This window comes from Enhydra lutris, unplaced genomic scaffold (assembly GCF_002288905.1).
Source record: "Enhydra lutris kenyoni isolate GAN:26980312 unplaced genomic scaffold, ASM228890v2 scaffoldscaffold27, whole genome shotgun sequence".
NCBI classification, from domain to species: domain Eukaryota; kingdom Metazoa; phylum Chordata; class Mammalia; order Carnivora; family Mustelidae; genus Enhydra; species Enhydra lutris.
The window spans coordinates 9105183-9124058 of NW_019154111.1; the positions used below are offsets into that span (position 1 = coordinate 9105183).

General features: G+C 43.3%; 1 protein-coding gene across 1 annotated transcript in view; it reads right to left on the reverse strand.

Moving 5' to 3' along the window:
- LOC111151981 (exocyst complex component 4) overlaps positions 1 to 18876 on the reverse strand; it is a 722606-nt gene that overhangs the window by 104069 nt on the left and 599661 nt on the right. Inside the window, exon 14 of the mRNA XM_022510235.1 lies at positions 9472 to 9650. Within this exon, the coding sequence (XP_022365943.1) occupies positions 9472 to 9650 (179 nt within the window). The remainder of the gene's footprint in view (positions 1 to 9471; positions 9651 to 18876) is intronic.

The following is an 18876-nucleotide window of genomic DNA, read 5'->3' on the forward strand; positions in this document are numbered from 1 at the left end:
GACTTCCCATTGTGTATCAGTATTTAAAATGTACTAAAAAGCAAAGCAACATGGGTCAGCTGGAAGCTGGGGTGATAATCAGCACTAATAGCGCATAATGCATCAGTATGGAGAAAGACCTAGAAGGGTCCAGATGGTCTTCCTTATAAAATGGGAGACCCCCCCAGCATCTCTACTCTTAGTAACAACAGGGCTTCAAGAGAGTCCTAGGAATCAGGTGAGCTCCCTAAGCACAGGGACTTTCCAAGCAATTCCTACTTAAGATGAATTTCAATCAGTTTATAAATAACAGAGTACAATTACGACTGAAAATGAACAAAATGGAATCATCATCAGATTATCATTTGGTGTTTTTTACTCCTACAAAACATATGATTAGTTGTGAAGTTGGGTACAACATGGAAACATACTTGGACATTATTTTAAAAAGTGATAAAAGCTCACATGAAAGTAGAGGTAGTACCAATTAAGTAAGATCAAAATAAATCCGGAGTTGGACAGTGGGCATGAAACTCACGAAGGAGATATAAGACGGCGGTAATTTAATTTTCTCAGAAAAGAGCATGATCATGAGGGGCCCCTGGTGGCTCAGTCAGTTAAGCATCCAACTCTTGATTTTGGCTCAGGACATGATCTCAGAGTTGTGGGATCGAGCCTTGTGTCGGGCTCCATGGTCAGCGTGGAGTCTACTTGAGATTCTCTCTCTCCCTCTCCCCGCTCACATATTCTTTCTCTTTCAAAATCAATAAATAAAAATCCTAAGAAATGAAAAAAAAAAAAAAACACATGCTCATGAAGTTAACCAGGGCAATGAACGTGGATGGTACCACCAACAGAGGAAGGAGGATGGTAAGAGTGAAGCCACAGAAGGAGAGTCAAGCAAATGACAACTAATAAGACCAAAAACGGACGACGGCCTAGAAAGCCTAACCTCAGAAAGACGATTAGAGCAACTAAATATGTAGGGTTGTGCTAAGCAGTGCCTGACAGGGAGCTGTCTGATAACAGCCGACAAATATCTGAAACCTGTAAATACTGCAGCAAGAAAGGAATTACCACGCGTGGGGTTTTAATTAAAAATAATCAGATGAAATTATGACAGGGAAAACTCTGGCTTAATAGCTTGACAAATGCAAAGCTGAAACAGGACAGTGTCCCATGAGATCTTGCCTAGGGACGTTTTTATTCACATTTGTGTCAAGGCAGAAAAACATAGGGCAGTGTGTGTGTGTGTGTGTGTGTGTGTGCGTGTAGGGGTCTGCTTTTTATCTTTCATTTACCAGTAAGGCAGAAAAAGTCCTTGACAGTGAGCTCTAGAATGGGAGAATTCATATTCCATCTCCTAGAATGGAATGAAATGTTTTATTTATAAAAGGACAGATAGAAAGAAATAGGTAGACAGAAAAAAAGATAGAAAATGATAAATTATCACAGGCAACGCATAAAGGCTTCCTGGTATGCCACAAAACCATGCATGTGAGGGATGGGAGTATACAGACACCTGGACCTTTTCCATCCTTAATTTCAGTTACACAATTGACTTGTACACAATTCCGCATTCATTCAATCGGTTTGACATTTGCAGCCTTTTGTATTAAGGGAGACAAGGATTCTTTGTGCCCTTCTCCTTTGACTGGTTTGAGAAGGGTAAGAGGAGTGTTTTTATTTTTAACCAAATTTGAGCCACAGTTTGACTAACTAAAACACTGCTAAGCAAAAGTGGGCTGTTGACTCTGGCAGAGACTCAAAGTATAACATTTTGTGCCTGGTGCTCTTGTCCAGAAAGTGGGAAGTCATGCTAACCCCAAGCTTTTGAGAATAGAAGAACTGGCAAAATAACTACAAATAATTTCCCTAACAGGAAGAGGAAGAGAAATTAAAGAAGACACAAGGGGGGGGGGAGCGGCTCCCAATCTGTGGTTCTCCATCTTGGCTATTTGTTGACTCCCCTGGGGAGTTGATAAATGCACAGTGGTCTGGGCCTCTCCCCCCGAGGGTCTGAGTGAAAGCTCCACAGGTGATTCTCCTATAAGCCAAGGTTGTGAACCAATCCTTTAAACCAGTGGTTCTCAACCTCCGATCTGATTGGTTCGGGGACACCCAGGCCACATGCTGGAACAAACGAAATGGAAATCTCTAACAATAGGGCCCAGTATCACGATTATAAAAGCTCCCGACCGATGTGCAGCCAGCTTTGAGAACTGCTACTCTACATTTCCCAGGAAGCAAGTCTCACTCATACACAGGCTTGGAGTCAACACTGCACGCTGACTTTTTAGTAAAGAAAATCCAGGTAACTCTTTTAATCTCAGCATGGCTTTGTCTGAAACATGATTGTGTATGTTTATTAAGTGGTGCTCAGCACACATGGCTGTAGTCTCTGATCAAGTAGCTCCGGGTAGAAAAAACAGCTCCTCCCACACAGAGCCTCTCAGACCCATAAGATTAGAGAATGTATATCAACTGCATAATTATTGAGGGTAGACAACTATTTTCTTTAGCAGCTATTCAACTTGTCCAAACACTGGGCTTATAAGAGATGCATTCATCATGTCAAAAAATAGTCACTAGAGAGATAAACACACAAGTAATTTATGGTGGAAAAGTGGAAAGTCGCTCCAGAATTCAGGAGGAACTGTCTGGAGACGGCTACATGAGTTGGAGGCATAAAAACCAATCCCAGAACATCATCAGTGATAAGTCACATTGATAGGAGTTTTTCTTGGTGAAACGATTTGATGAGAATTGCACTTTATCGCTGTGGTTTTCCTTCCCCAAACCCGTAAGTCCGGTCTCATCACGGTAAGAGATTAGGCAAACCCATACTGAAGGACATTCGGCAAAATACCCGACCAGTTTTCCTCCAGACTGTCAAGGTCATCAAAAAGGAAGAAAGTCTAGGAAGCTGTCACAGTCTAGATGAACTTGAAGAGATATAATGACTAAATACATTATGATATCCTACATGGGAGCCTGGAACAGAAGAAGGACATTAGGTAAAAGCGAAGAAAATTCTAATAAAGACATACCAGTGATGTATCAATATTCGTTCATTAGTTGTGATGAATGTACCATATTAATATAAGATGTTAACGGTAGGGGGAAACTGGATGTGATATATATGGAAACCCTGCACCATCTCTGAAACTTTACCCTGAATCTACAACTATTCCAAAATAAGAAAAAATTTTAAACATATTTTTTGAAGATTTTTATTTATTTGAGAGACAGTGAGAGGGAGAGAGATCACAAAGGCAGAGGGAGAAGCAGACTTGCTACTGAGCAGGGAGCCGGATGCAGGGCTCAATCCCAGGACCCTGAGATCATGACCTGAGCTGAAGGCAGAGGCTTAACCCACTGAGCTACCCAGGCACCCCTCAAAATCAAAATTCTAATTAAAAAAAATCAATCCCTGGACCCCCACGATGGACATACTAGCATTTGAAAACGAACTGAGGTGTGGAATTCTATTAGAGCGTTTGTGAACTGTGAGGAAGGTGCGCAGTGACTGGAGAAGTGTCAGTATCGCAACCGAGTTTGAAACAAGCAAAAAGGAAACCACACTCATTTTACATTGGTTGACTTGAACATTTCTAAAAATGATTGAACAAATCAAATAATCAACCAAATTGCAACAGAAATCATCCGATGGTGTGCAAATTTGCCAATTATATGAAATTACATTCCTGCAATAGTAAAACAGCTGTCCTGTCCTGTGCCTGACTGTGTGGGGAGAAATCAAAGATTCTGAACAAATTATATAAATATAGCATAGGATCAGTGTTTCCCAGAAGTCGTTCCATGGAAGCAGAGTCCTAGGAGATGTTCTCCGGAGAGAGAATTCACTGTTAAGTTTGGGAAACACCGCATTGCTGTCAATGTGGCTGGTTTGACTGAGGAGCTGAATTTTTAGCTTAATTTAATTTAAGTTTAAAGAGCCACCCAAGGGTAGTGGCTGCTGTGTAAGACCGTGCAGTATCTAGAATTTATTACATAACACAGCAACAAGACAAGTGGAGTTTCTAAGTTAGCAAATACTTGTAGAACAAAAACAGAGTGACAAATTTGAGAAATGTCCTACTCTCAACGATGATGAAATTCAAAAGGGATATATGCACTACTCCTGTAAATTTAAGGAATAGAAATTCTGGTTATACACTGGGAACGATAATCAGAAATGATCACAGGTTAAATGTTGGCATTAAAGCGCTTGCATTAAAAAAATCTGATGACCCTCCTGGGTGGCTTAATAGAAGCATGGCATGAATGGCCTCCCCAGCACTACCAGGACCGAATCTTGTCCTGGTCAAGACAGTGATGGAGTGGACAGAAGATTAAATTGTGAGTTTGAAGACTTGCTTCCATCCACGCTCGGGCATAGACATGTGGTGTGACCATTCTGAAGCCTCCATTTCCTCACAGGCAAAATAACTGAGTTGGACCAGATGATTTCTAAGATCCCCAGCAATAATTTCATCACTTTAAGAAAGAAGTGTCATTTGCACACACGAATTTATGGCAGTACCCTTCACAATAGCCAAGAAGTGGAAACAGCAAATGTCCACTGACAGATAAATGGCTTAGAAAAGGCCAGCAGATACATACAGTGCAGTATTATATTTCCTTCTTGTCCGGTCACATGCTACAACATAGACGAGCCTTGAAGACAGTATGCTAAGTGAAATAAGCCAGTCACCAGAACAGAAATACTGTTGATTCCACATACATAAGTGTATCTAAAGTCGAATTCAAAGAAACAGGAAATAGAAAATGGTTACCCAGGACTGGGAGGGAGAGGAAATGGAGAATTGTTCAATGGGTAGAGAGCTTCAGTTGTACAAGATGAAAAAGTTCCAGAGATCTGCTGAATAATATATTTAATGCTACACTAATGTACACTCAAAAATGGTCAAGTTGGGGCACCTGGGTGGCTCAGTTGGTTAAACACCTGATTCTTGGTCTTGGCTCAGGTCATGATCCCATGGGTCGGCATGGAATCAGCTTGAAGATTCTCTCTCTCTGCCCCTCCCCCCACCTTGGGCTTGCATGCTCTCTCTCAAATAAATAAATAAATAAATAAATAGATCTTAAAAAAAAAAAAAGATAAATAGTTGTAAAACTAATACTACAATTCCTGAATAAATTCCAGAAACCAAAATTGTAACATTTACTCACCCTCGGGGTTAGAGGGATGTTTTAACCTTTCAGTTTCTCAGACTGGAAAAGACTAGGGCATATTTTATTGCTTATCGTCCACCCACACTGCATGTGGGCTCAGCAAGAAATTCAGTCATGGTAACTGTGAGCAGAGGTGGACAGCCTGGGTCAAAGGAACCTACGGTTGGGCTCACATTCACGAACAGCCAAGTTCACCAACCAAGAGGGTGTGAGTGAACTTGGTCCTGCTCTGGGCTCCTAATTCTGCTATGTTCAGTTGCCCTTAATTCAGAGACTGGGATTGTCAGACCAGAAGTCTTTAATATCTACAGATGGGCAGGTAGTGGCTAGGGAAGTATTTTCAGAGACATCTAGTATTTTATGGATAAAATATTCAACATCTAATTTCTGAGGCCGAAGAAAGAGGGTTAGACTGAAGTAAAGGGACTTAAAGAAAGAAATAAAGAAAAAAGTGACCTCCCAGATGGTAAGGTTAAAGAGCAGAATATGTAATCAAGGAAGTTTTAGGATCTCTAGTCCTGAAGATTTTTTTTACAGAATCCAAGACAGACAGGAGGCCCCCTGAGGAAGCAGTACAGACAAAATAAACCCCCGAACCCCTCTATTTCTCTGCAGTCTATTTTCAAAAGCTACGCATCTCTAAAACAAAACCATTAATTTTCAAATTGAATATACTCCAACAATTTTTATGTAGGTCACATTTGCTGAGAATTTTCTTAACCAGAACAGTTCATCTCAGAGTCTTTGTTTAGGATTCGTACACACAGCAGAGAGTACAAAGGGCGGATGCTTTCTTGCATCTGTACTACAAGGTTGAAATTGTGATCCATGGGGGCAAATATGTATAAACCTAGATTCTGAATGTCCAGTGCTAAATATGATCCTTCTCAGCTTCTTTGCATTGAAACCATGTCCTGAACATAAAAGAGTTCTACAAGGTAGAGCAGGAGACAGAGACTGGGTTGCAGATGCAGAGAAAAACAGAGTCAGAAGACAAGGCTGATACAAAAAGAATCGGGGGGACCCATGAGAGGAGGTCAAGTTGGGTCAATCCAAGGCCTTTCTGGAACTGTTTCTGGAGCTCTTAGAAAAAAAATGCTCATTTTTGGTCTGGGATCAATCCTGGGGCTGCTGGTGGCCAAGGATGCTGCCATACGGAAAGTGCTTGCCTGAGATGGAAAGCAATAAAGAGAAAATACCAAGAGATGGAGGAAGGGATACAGAAGGACTGGGAGAGAGTGTGTGTGTGCACAAAAGAACACGCACGTGTAAGCATGTCTGGGACAGGATGCTATCTTGTAAACCTGGATCCAGCCACACCTGAAGCCTTTGATTTACCAGTTTTATGAGTCAGTACATTATTCTTCCTTCAATGTGTCTGTTTCTTTCAATGGAAAGAAGCCTAAGTAGAACAGGAATGAGGAAGAGGAGGGTGGTGGGGGATACCAGAAGAAATGGAACAGGAACCACGGATGGCAGTAGGACGAAAGCAAGAGCAGTGCCTTCGATGTAGTCAGGACCTCTTTGAGGCGAGGAGACCCTTTTAAGTGCAAACAGACAGAGTGACATTTAGGCAAATGCTAAAAGAGACAGAAAAATTATCTTTGAAGAAATGGTCAGCGTTCACCTCTTGGACGATTGGGCATCCATGCCCGGCCACTAAATTGCAGTCCTCTCTTCTGTGTGACATGGGATGTTCTGGGTGCGTGACCGTCATGCTATAATGTTTGGAAAGACATTCTACTATGGAAATCATTTTCCGCAAATTTCCTGTAGCCCATCAACACAAACAGCTTCATCATTCTATCAGAGCCACGCATCTCCCAAAGAGTTAACAGAACGTGGAGCAAGAAATAAGCCTAAAATCTTCTTTTCTGGATTTCTTCCCATCCTGCTGAGCATCCCTGAGTGCTAGATAAAAGGCTGGCGTTTTCTTCATGTTACCTTGTCTCCAGATTTGGAAACACTTTTGTGGAGGTAATCACTTGGTTCGCTTTTCAAAGGAATAATAAAGAGCTTATCCCTTATTCCCTTTCTAGAGTCACACTGACACGGAGCAGTCAAAGTAACCCATTACCAGAGACTTCCCTGCTTTGCTCAAATTATAAACTCAATGGGCATCTCTCCTGGGAATTCAAAGAACAGATGAGTGTGGGTGAGCCAAGCTTGCTGTTCGAAGGATGAACCAGGTTTGCTAAATGTTTTGTTTTAGCAAAGACAACATAAGTAGTGATTACGGTTCACTTGGGTTTTGTACTGATCGTCAAAATGCTGACAGTCACTTAAATCACTCACTGGGTGGAATAATCACCCTGAAAAGAACGGGGATAGTACAGCTCGTATTATAAAATGGAACTGAATACAGGAAGATGAAGTAACAACGGGTGTGGTAGAAGCGATCTTTGTCAGAATAACAGAGATGATTAAAGACAAGAATGAGATATCAAGTGTACTGGGTACTCTCGGTGACATGAACACAACAGGCAAATCATGCAATTACAAAGCTGAGCATAACTCAGAGAACATCTCTTTTTGAGAAGAGCTCGTGTCAGGTTGGCCTGTGTGCATCACCCAGGGTCTTTCGATAGAGCTTCTGGACCGTTTTGCTTTTGCAAAACCCTTTTCACATGGACAGGACAGAATCTGGAATGCTGAGCCACTGGAAATAAGAGACTGCATTATGAAGCATTAGATGTTGATGGCCTGCAAACGAGAGGACCCCTTCCAGATGTCCCTAGTCAACGGACCCCAGGCAGCCCTGCATTTGTAGGGGTCAAAGGAAACTGGGAAAAACAGCATGTGGTCCTTTTACAGAACTGTTTATTCAGCAATTAGCAAAAGGGAAATGAGCTCTGACTTTGATTTTTGGTGGAGTGGGGTGGGGCTGGGAGATAAACTGGATAATTTCGGCCACTGTGACAGACTGCCTGATACTGACAGGATTAGAAAGTTGAGGGCCTTTCAAGGATATCTCCAGACGCGGATCTGCTCAGACCCCACACTGTGTCCAAATTACCCTCTTCTTACAGATTCTGAGACTGAATGTGTAATTTTAGCTTCAGATAAAAAGTTATGTTAAATAATAAGCATAAAAATAAAATATAAATGAAAAGTAGTATTTGAAGACGACTTCCAAGCAGAGTATATCATTTTGCTCAAAGGCTCCCTTCCTTCTGTCCATTTCCCTACACACAACTGAGTTTCAGAAGAGCTACAGCATCAATGAGAGGCTGGTGAGCTTTCAACGGATTCTGAGCCTCTAGGGGGTGCGTATTTCAGGGAAGAATTGACCCTGTGAGTTTCCTCCCCACCTCTTCCATCTCCAGGCTGGAAGCCGTGGGTTAACCAAATCATGACTTTTCAAAAGACAATGATAATAAATAACTTACTCTGAAGTTCACAGCCCAAACAATGCAGGCTTTTTCGTTCTCATTATCTCCTAACAGTTAACTCTAATATCAAGTTCAAAGCTGATTCTGTTTCTTTCATGTTACTGCTGTTGTTTTACTTTTTTCCTGCTGTTTATTTATGTATTCAAATCTGTCAGCACCTTTATTCCTTCTTCCTATCGTTTTTTCTTTGCTTCTATTTTAACGGCCTAACACATACTTCTGAACTCATGCTTTTGATGTGCCTTAAAGTATTTATTTTATCACCAGTGAATAAAGTGTATGTGCCCTAAAGTTTTCAAACTATTTTTCTCAGAGTCATTGGTCCTCAATAGAAAAAAGTTTCCCGTTTTTATTTCATATCCTATGCCTGCCATTCCTTGAAATCTCTAAGTTCTCTCTCAGCTATCCCTTTTTGGGAATCACTGTTTTTCTCGGTGTCTCTATTTTCTAGCACCTTCGTCACTTGTATTATTCTCTTGGACACTTTTTCATTAGCTTTACGACAGTTCAAGTGAAAACATCAGCCGTGTGCTCAGCTCTGGGACAGTTCTATGCTTGAGAAGTTGTAAGGAGGACGAAGGCACTGTTTTCTGTTCTGGAGACACAGTGGTGCATTTTTCCACGATTTTATGTTTTGAATTTTAGTACCAAGCTATGGTGAACGTGAACCTTTTTTGGCTTTCCATGCTCCACACAGGCAAGTGGAAATTACTTCCGTTAGCAGGATCACAAAGTGAGAGGTGCAGCCTACACAGAGTTCTTGCACAGATCTAGCACGGACCTTCTGACAACTTGGGACACCCCTCATGTGGGGACATGTATATGCACCTGTGTTTCAAATGAAACTACCCAGTCTGGCTTCTTCCGCCATCCCCACAACCGTTGCCGTATAGATACTTACTCTGGGACGTAGAAAGATTGGAGAAAGCTGACTTTGTTCGACCTGCTAGCCACTCCAGGCTTTCATGCATGTTGGCCAAAGCTTTGAGGTCACTGACATCACGGAGGATGTCTTGCGGAGGGATTAGCTTATCTCCCAGGTTCCCAATAAGGACTTCTGACTCCTTGCCAAAGGCTGCCCTAAGAGACAAATCAGAAACATATTTCACATATAGCATGGAAAAGAGAGGGGTGGGCAATACCGTTTTAGGCAGGGTTGTTAGTATTTCATAGCATGCTATCTTTCCCAGGTTTACTATTGCTTACAATTGTTCCAGTAGGAGAAAGACAGTTCTTAGAAGAATGAAGTTTCCCTGATGCTCATACCTTCAACAGGAAACAGCATGGGGCCTCACCTAGACAGTGATGGTCCCTGGGGATGGCTTTGATGCCCGCTCTCTTGTGGCTTTTTCCTTGTCTCTTCTGCTATGGACACTGACCAAAAGCTTAGGGCATGAAATATGTATATGGTTTGAAGGTTATTGTGATAAATAAAACCACCAAGTTAATCAGCTAGAAAATGTTTTAAAATGTTCAAAAGCAGGGACACCAGGGTGGCTCCAGTGGGTTAAGCCTCTGCCTTCGGCTCAGGTCATGATCTCGGGGTCCTGGGATCAAGCCCCACATCGGGCTCTCTGCTTGGTGGGGAGCCTGCTTCCCACCCCCCTTCTCTGCCTGCCTCTCTGCCTGCTTGTGATCTCTCTGTCAAATAAATAAAATCTTTAAAAAAAAAAATGGTCAAAAGCAAAGAGGGTCTAGTTTCTTTAAGAGAGGAGATTATAGTTGAGATGGATGAGAGGCCTCCTTCATTCATTCCCTGACTTGTTGTAAAAGGGATCCGAAGCAAACTACAAGGCAGTAAGGTATGTACTATTAGAAAAGAGAGACCAATAAAAACCAATGCTGGATCCTTTCACTGACTGGAAAAGTAAAGTTGGATGGTCTGCACACAAAAGCCAGCATGCTCATGATATCTGGTGGGGGGAGGTTAAAAAATGAAGTCCCGTGGGGTCACAGGAGGAGGGAGTTGGGAGGGCCCCTGGAGACCATGCAGTGCCGCCACAGCACGGAGGCAGAAACGGAGGCTCAGAAGGTGAACCGTTGTGCCCACATAACACGCGAGTGGCAGAGCTGGGACTGTCTAATTCCCACAGTGCCCTTCCTTTCAGAAATACAGAGGGCTGAAATGACAGAAGACGACTGAGGCTGCTAGGGAGAAAAATCTTGTCTTTTTAGGGACGCAGAGCCGCTGCCGGTGAAGGTTGGAACAGGCACCTGGAGAGTTCTCTTTGAAAGTCCCAAAGCTTTTTAAAACTCAGAACGCCTTAAGTGAGCAGAAACAAAGGCTTTATTTTAAGGAGCAGGAACCAAATTATGTTTCAAGCCAGAGGTGAGGAGTAACAGGTGACAGAGTCAGGATAATGCTTCATCGCTGGAGCCCAGCATCAAAGCAGACGTTCCATGTGGAGAGAAACAACGGCTGTGAATTACAAACTTATTTAAAAATGTGTGTGCTACCGAGTAGTGAGTCTCCATGAGGCTTCTTATTTCAACGCAGGGTTCCAGTTTTTTTAAGGAAAAGTCATCCTCGAGTGACTGAGTTGGGTAAGCTATGGTCATGGAGGCGACAGAGACTGTGCCCGGGAACCGGAAGAGCACATATGAACTTGACTCAGCGGTCTCACGAAAGGTCTTGGGGTGGAATCCTAAAGTCTGCATCTCTAACCAGTTTCAGAAAGAACGCTTTCGTTGAGTACTAAGAGTTAGAGCACAGGCTTCTAAGTCACCCGAACCTAGTGCTGAATCCTAACTCGGCCATTTACTGCCGGAGATCTACTGTCTCTGATCCTCGTTAGCTGGAGGTGAGGGTGTTGACCTTGGATGAAGTAATATAAACATCAGAGGGGACTTCAGAAACCTTTACTGGGACAATTTCAGTAATTCCAAAAGTAGAGAGAATGGTAGGATAATCTCGCACGGGTCAGTCTTCTTTCACCTGTCTTTCTCCACACCCCACCCCTTTTGGAGGATTTTGAAACAATCATTCAGGTGATGTGAGGTGCGTGACCCAGTGCATGGAACTTGGTGAAAGCCAACAAGCTGTAGTTATCATCACTCTACAGGCTGTTGAGATGGCTGGTTTATTTGGCGTCAACCCAGGGTAATGCTACAATGAATGAATGAAAATAGACAAGTGATCAGAAGTAAGCCAATTAGATCTCAAGGGCTAGTTTTGCAAATGGAACCTCATAGCATCACAGCAAATGTCACCATGTCTCAGAGCCTGGATTTCCGAGAATCTTCAAGAGGTAAATTACTGTGATGGAAACCACTAATTCCCTGCCCAGTATCCATCATCCCATGCCTTCTTAGGCAAAGGATGCTGGGATTGTCAGCGTCCAAAGGACACTGGGGGTCAGCCGTGTGTTCAACTTCAAAACAAAACAAAACAAAACAATCCCCTGCTCAATTTCCCAGCGCTTCTTGCAGAAGCGGTGGTCAATAAGCTATAAATCAAAATCAGTAAGTGGGCTTCCAAGAAAGCCCTTTTGAGCAATCTCGGCTGGCAGGGACCTCTTGTGCCCCCTGCCTTTCTGGAATGCAGTTATGGCAGGTGAAGCTGTAATAGTGCTTCTTCGAACATCAGATGACCTTGAGTATGAGAACAATGCTGAGAATAATGGAGCCAAAGATTAGGAGGGCATGGGGGCCCCCACGCCACCACGGAGCTGCAGTGCAGGCCCAGACAATGCGCTTCTGGGCGTCGTGTCACCGGAGGGACAATAAAACCCTATTTGTTTTGGCCACTGCGATTCCAAGTTCCTGCCACTAACAGCTAAATGCAATTTCTAACTGACACAATGATCGAATTAGCATAAATGATGTCAACCTCGGAAAACTTTCCCTGAATTTAGATATCCCTAAAATCAAGTTACCGGGGAAAAGCAAAACAATGTCTCCTCCCTGATTTGAGCCCGGCAGGGTTCTCTGTGGCTGTCATTCAGTCAAGCTGTAAATATTTAGTTTTCTTAATCTGTCCTTATATATCAACTCTCCCAGCCCCTTAATCATCTTTGATAGATATAACACAAAAAATGCCTCCAAGCCGGGTGGTTAAAAGGCAACAGGGGAGGCAAACAGCTTTGAAAAACAGGCTCGGAGGTATTTTTATGCGTGTAGGTGTAACCCTGGGTGGAATGTGACAATCAAGACAAATGTATTTATGTAGAAGTCTAATCTGCTTGTGGGGGGATCTCTGGGCCTTGGGCAAGTCTGCGGTGTGCTTCCTGCCCTGGGTGCCTATCCCATTTCCCTTTGGCTCACTCAGATTTGCTTAACCTCCTCCGACGGGAGAGCAACAGACTGAGAAAAATACAAACCGCCTCATGTTGAATACACAGGACACATCTCATTTGACAGGAATCCATAATCATCCCCTAACAACCTGGAGAGCGCACGGAAGCCATGACATCGGGAATAAATGATTGACAGTTATAACCACTTCACACACACACAAATCATTCCATGGAGGATTTGTGTGTGTCAAAGAGCTTGGTGGATGGTTTTTATGTGTTACAATAACCTTAAGGGGATGGCTTTAGCTGCTTGACTACAGATCTTTTCTCTAAACCTTCTAATTTCTTAAATAAATTATGGTATATCCACACTATGGAAAACTACGCAGGCATTAGATATTATATAGTAGAAAACACTTGATACCATAGAAAAATATTGGCTATGGCTTATTTTTAGCTATGATCCCCAGCTGAGTAAAAGAAGCTGTTATATAACTATATGTACTGTAGGATATTAAAAAAAAAAAAGATTATATGTCTACCTAAACTAAAAAAGGCCGATGTCTACATATCCAAATGCTAACTGTGTAACCAGATCGTGCTTGGAGCTTTTTTGTATTTTCCACATTTTCTTCAAAGAGCATGTTTACTTTTTAATTAAAAAACAAAACTTGGAAACCCTACCACAAATGAGAAAATGTTTCGAAGGGACACATCAAGAATTTCAGCACGGAAAATAGGAGGATGTGGGTGTTACAGTTACTTAAGCCACATGGGGAGGCAATGGGTGGTTGGCTGGTTCGGACCGAGGCTCCAGGCTTGCTCAAGATGCCGTCCCTGTCCGACACAGAGGATCTCACTACCAGAACGACGACGGCCCAGCATCTGGGCCAATACTGTTTCTCTTTCTAGATCTGAATTTCTACCTACTCTTCACCTTCTGCTGCTTCTGCAAGCCCATTAATGAAGGAAGACATTACATATATTTGGCTGACGTGGGCAGCAGAATCATCATTACCCTGAGAAAGAGGAGTAACAGAAATCCAGATGGGACAGGCACTCAGTCATGGCCCACAGGTCATCGGACGGAGCTGGGAACAGGAACCGGAACTCAAAACTTGTGTGGGCCAGCTACCGAGGCCCGCGCAAGGAGCCCCCTTCGCCAGCGGTAGGCCAACATGCTCACGTAGATGCCTATAGAAAAACTACAGACGTGTCAAACCTGTGAGGCTTAATTTTAGCGCACAATTATAATCTTGAAGGAGCCTGATCTGACAAGAATCCATTTAAGAGATTTTTGCCAAGAGTGTAAAACCCGTTTAATTTAATTTTACCACACAATTATAATCTTGAAGGAGGTCTATCCGACAAGAATTCATTTAAGAGAATTTTGCCAAAGATGCTGAAAATTGTCTCCATTTAGTCTTTAAATGGTTCTGTTATCGGCTGAAATCTTAGAAAGGCCAAAAAAAAAAAAATCTGCATCTTCAGCAGACTAAATGCACTTAGGGAAGAAACATCACAAATAATTTGTTTCAGAATGACTGATCTGCAGATCTGGGCTCTGTTTGGTCCCATGCCATGTACATTCACATTCCCTTGCTCTCCTCTCAAAACTCCCCCAGTCTACCCCGTGGCTTCCTATCGCCCAGGAGCCTAGGAAACCTGCCGGAGCGCACTCCCCTCTGATGTGGGACCAAGCGCGGAAGAGCAAGGACCAGCTCAAAGAGCGAACCTGACTCCCACAGGCTTCTTCCCTCTCAGAAGGGGCAGTATTGTACCCACCGCTGTCACAGCCACTTAACAGAACCGCTTGCCTGTTTCTACTAGCACCACTGTCAGATTTCCCCAAGGTCTTATTGACAATCCTGCTATCCTATTCAACAGTATTTCTGGCCATGAAATTTCTTTTACAGGAAAAGAAGCATAAGGGAGGGCTGATGTTCCCGGAATGCCCTTCTCGTTGCTTCGGCCATCCCCCCGGAAGGAGCTGGCCTGACAGAGGGGTGCGATGGCCCCTGCAGGATTCAGCTAAGGGTCCAGTTGGAAGCTAACACTTATCAGGCTGGAGTGCTGGAGGGCTTGACTCAGTACTCCAACCCCTTCCCCCCAAGTACCCCCAACCCCTGCCGCCATAATAAGAAAATACAGGCCTGGGAAGTTAGGAATAAAAGCAGGAATGGCCCTTCCTCTCATGATTATAAACAGTTACAGGGTTCAACTCCTGCCCCTTCCCCCAACTTGGGGCTAGGTGGGTTTTCAGGTATTGGGGAAGGAATGTCTCCGTGGGCAGTTGCAACAATGACTCCATTAAAACTGGTAGCAGAGGAGCGGCGCCTGGGTGGCTCAGTCGGTTGGGCGGCTGCCTTCAGCTCAGGTCATGATCCCAGGGTCCTGAGCCCCATGTCAGGCTCCCTACTCAGCAGGGAGCCTCCTTCTCCCTCTCCCACTCCCACTGCTTGTGCTCTCTCTCTCTCTCTTTCTGTGTCAAATAAATAAAGATCTTAAACCAACAACAACAAAAAACTGGTAGCAGAGACGGCCATCTGGCCTTTTGGCCTTCTCACCACTGAACCAACAGGCCGAGAGGGCCAACTGTGATGCCAAGGGGTAAGTCTGTGACTTCTACACTGTAAGCGCAGGCAGACCATGTCAGATTCACTGGGATCCATCTTAGTGTTTCTACGTCCATGGTGAAATTAAGGGAAAATGCAGGGCAACCCGATAAAGGCAGGAATGCTAAGAACTCAGCTCTTCTAGGAACAAAGGCTTATTAGTTTAACACATACAGGTGGTGACCTCTGTCGAGCTGAGGTGGCAGCAGAGGCCAAGAGTGCACAGTGGGACGGGCGGGTAGAAGAAGGAGGGAAGAAATAGCTCCTGCTGCCTGGGAACTGCTTGGCGTATCTATGCATACATCAACCAACAGTTTCTTTTGGTTTTCCACTTTCCTTACTAGTTTTTATTTGTAGTAAGATCTACGTAACATAGAACTGATCATTTTCACCATTTTTAAGTATACGGTTCCATAGCCTTAAGTATGTTCACAATGTGTGACCATCATCACGACCTGTTTCTAGATCTTTCCCATCAACCCAAACAGAAACTCTGTGCCCATTAAACGGTAACTTTCCCTACACCACACACCCCTGCCCACCCCCGCTGCTGAGTCCCTGGCAACCCTTATTTGAGTCTGTGTTTAGGAATTTGTCTATTACATCTCACAGACATGGAATCATACCATACGTGTCCTTCTCTGTCTGGCTTATTGACATGTTTTCAAGGTTTATCCATGGTGTAGTATCAGAGACTCGTTCCTTTTTTAAGGCTGAATAATATTTTGTTGCTATGTTCATACCACATATTGTTTATTCATTAATGGCTGACGGGCAGGCTGGTTGTCAATAATGCTTCCATGCACACTGGGGTACTAGTATCTATGCCTCTGCTTTCAATTCCTTTGCATACATATGGAGAGGTGGAATTGCCAGGTCATATGGTAACTCTGTGTTTCTCTCTCTAAGGAACTACCAAACCATTTTCCACAGTGGCTGCACCATTTTACATTCCCACCAGCAATGCACAGGGGGTCCAATTATTCTACATCCTTGCCAAAATTTGCTATTTGCTGGTTTTAAAATTTCCAATTAATTTGTAAATAGTAGCCATCCTAATGGGTTTGAGGGGGTCTCTACCCCACTATTTTATATGAGGAGCTGGTAGTGATCAACTTCCCAATTTTTCTTTTCTTCTTCATCTTTCTTTCTTTCTCTCTCTCTTTCTTTCTTTCTTTCTTTTTTTAAGAGATGCAGAGAGAGGTCTGGGGAGAAGCAGAGGGAGTGGGAGACATGACCACAGAGGACAGTGGCAATCCTAGACTTGAGATGAATACAGTGAGTATTGGGGAGACAGGGAGGGAATGCCTTTATATGATGAACAGCACTTGATATCAGGCAGAAGTATGAAGTTCTAAAATACGGGCGTAAGGGTGAGAATGGATAGAGAGCAACACAAGGGGTAAGACTAAAACTCCTGGGCCTGTGTGCTTTAAGATCCATTCCTCATCTTTCCCTTGCTCTGATCTGTACTGGGGCGAGGCAGGGGCTGATCCTTGCAGCCTGCTTTCCAGGCTCCCAGCTGGGTATGGACACTGGGAGGCCCTCGACGGGAGGGACACTGAAGGGCAAAGGGAGAGGAGAAGGCAGGGCATTTATCCCCTGCCCTCTCTGCCTTCTGGGTCATGTCTCCAGCAACAGATGCATCTTCTTGGTTCCACTCCTACCCAGCTGTGGTGTACAACATTCCTCTGTCCTTTGGCATTCCAGCTAAAGGGAGGGGAGTGGCTTCTTGCTCTTGCTAACCTGTGGGTTATCTGAATGTTCCTGGTCCATAGGCCCGCATTAGAATGTATAACCAAGTCCTTACATTAAATTCTCTCGGAGGTAAATAGTTGACATCGTTTCTATTTTCCACGTTAGACCTTGACTTACACGTTAGATCTAATGACGACGTCTGGTCATATTCATTGCTATTGGGGACTGAGTCAATTATTTGGCATGGGAATTAATTAGTCCTGTCGTATGAGCAGACAAACTGAGACATGTTAAGGTGACCGGTAGACATCACTTAGCCATTATCTGTCAGAGCCTAAACTGATGAAGGTTATAGAAAGGTCAGGTCACCTACCTAGATTCCTAATAAGACTGACTGATTCTATTGAGATTGACAATGACGCATCCATTTATCACTTCTGCTTTTTACAACTGCTCCATCTTCAACCCTTTCAAAACTTAATTCGTCTGTGTCAAAAATAATGGGGGTAGCACGCATTCTGATGGGTTCTTTAATCAGGTTTTCAAAAACTGTTTTTCTAAGATAATCTTGGCTAAATCCTCATAAATAAGAATAAAACAGCCCAGTTATCTTGATTACAATATTATTTCTTTCCTCCTAGAAACTGCTAAAACTCATCCCCAAGTCTATCCTTCACTCATTTTCATGCGTGTGCATTTCATCACACACTCTCATGGGAACAGCTATTTTTCACATTTAATAAGTAATTGCTCCTCTTTAGAAATTTGTCTCTGTCTATAATCACAATCAAGGATTTTTTTCAGTTGCTTTCTTTGCCTAGAGTCTCTCCGCCATGTACAAACTTGCATTGCTCCGGCCTGGCTGGATGATACGGAGCCGTCCACAGCTCTGTGCAGGGACAGACCGGGAATGAGTCCGGGAGGGGTCCGAGGGTGTTCTCTGCGATCTCGGTGAATAGATAAAATATCAGCAATTTCTCTGCCCCCAGGTCCTGCTTGGGGCTTAGAACAACATTAGTTTATTGTTCTTTTTCTCCTGGTTGCAGGGAAATTGTAGTTTCTGGGTTTCTCACAGAAGACAGCCAGAAGAATCAATCAAGACCATTAAGCGGGTGGGGGTTTGACCACCAGCTCTTTCTCTTGTTCCTTTACATCAGCTCACTCACCACGACAGGCACAAAACGTTGGATGCGTGGATCTATGACATTCTGGTCCTGAGAGGGGAGTCGGTGTTAGTGTAAAACAGGGGTTCTTGATCTGGCTATACATTAAAAGCTGAACTAGAAAAGTGTAAACAAAGTTCCCCATGCCAAACTCCATCTGTGAAAACTGATTTATCGGTCATGGGTGGGGCTCAGACATGGGCATTTTAAAAAATAATGGCTTTATTGGGATATATTTCCTATGTCATAAAATTTGCCCATTTAATACGTGCAACTCAAAAGTATTAATCACAGTTATGTCATTATATATAATCACAGTTAATGGGACCATAAGACAATTTAGAGCATTTTCGTTACCGCAAAAAGAAACCCTATACCCATTAGACTTCATACTTATTCCTGACCCTTACCCTCCAGCCCTAAGTAAAGGCTAATCTACTTTCTGCCTCTATAGAGACAGACATTCATATGATTTATACTCATATAAATGGAATCACACTATATGTCCTCTTTTGTGACTGGTTTCTTCATCCCTGTCTAAGCCTGTCATAGTACTTCCTTTTTTTAAATTACCAAATAATATTCCATTGTATGG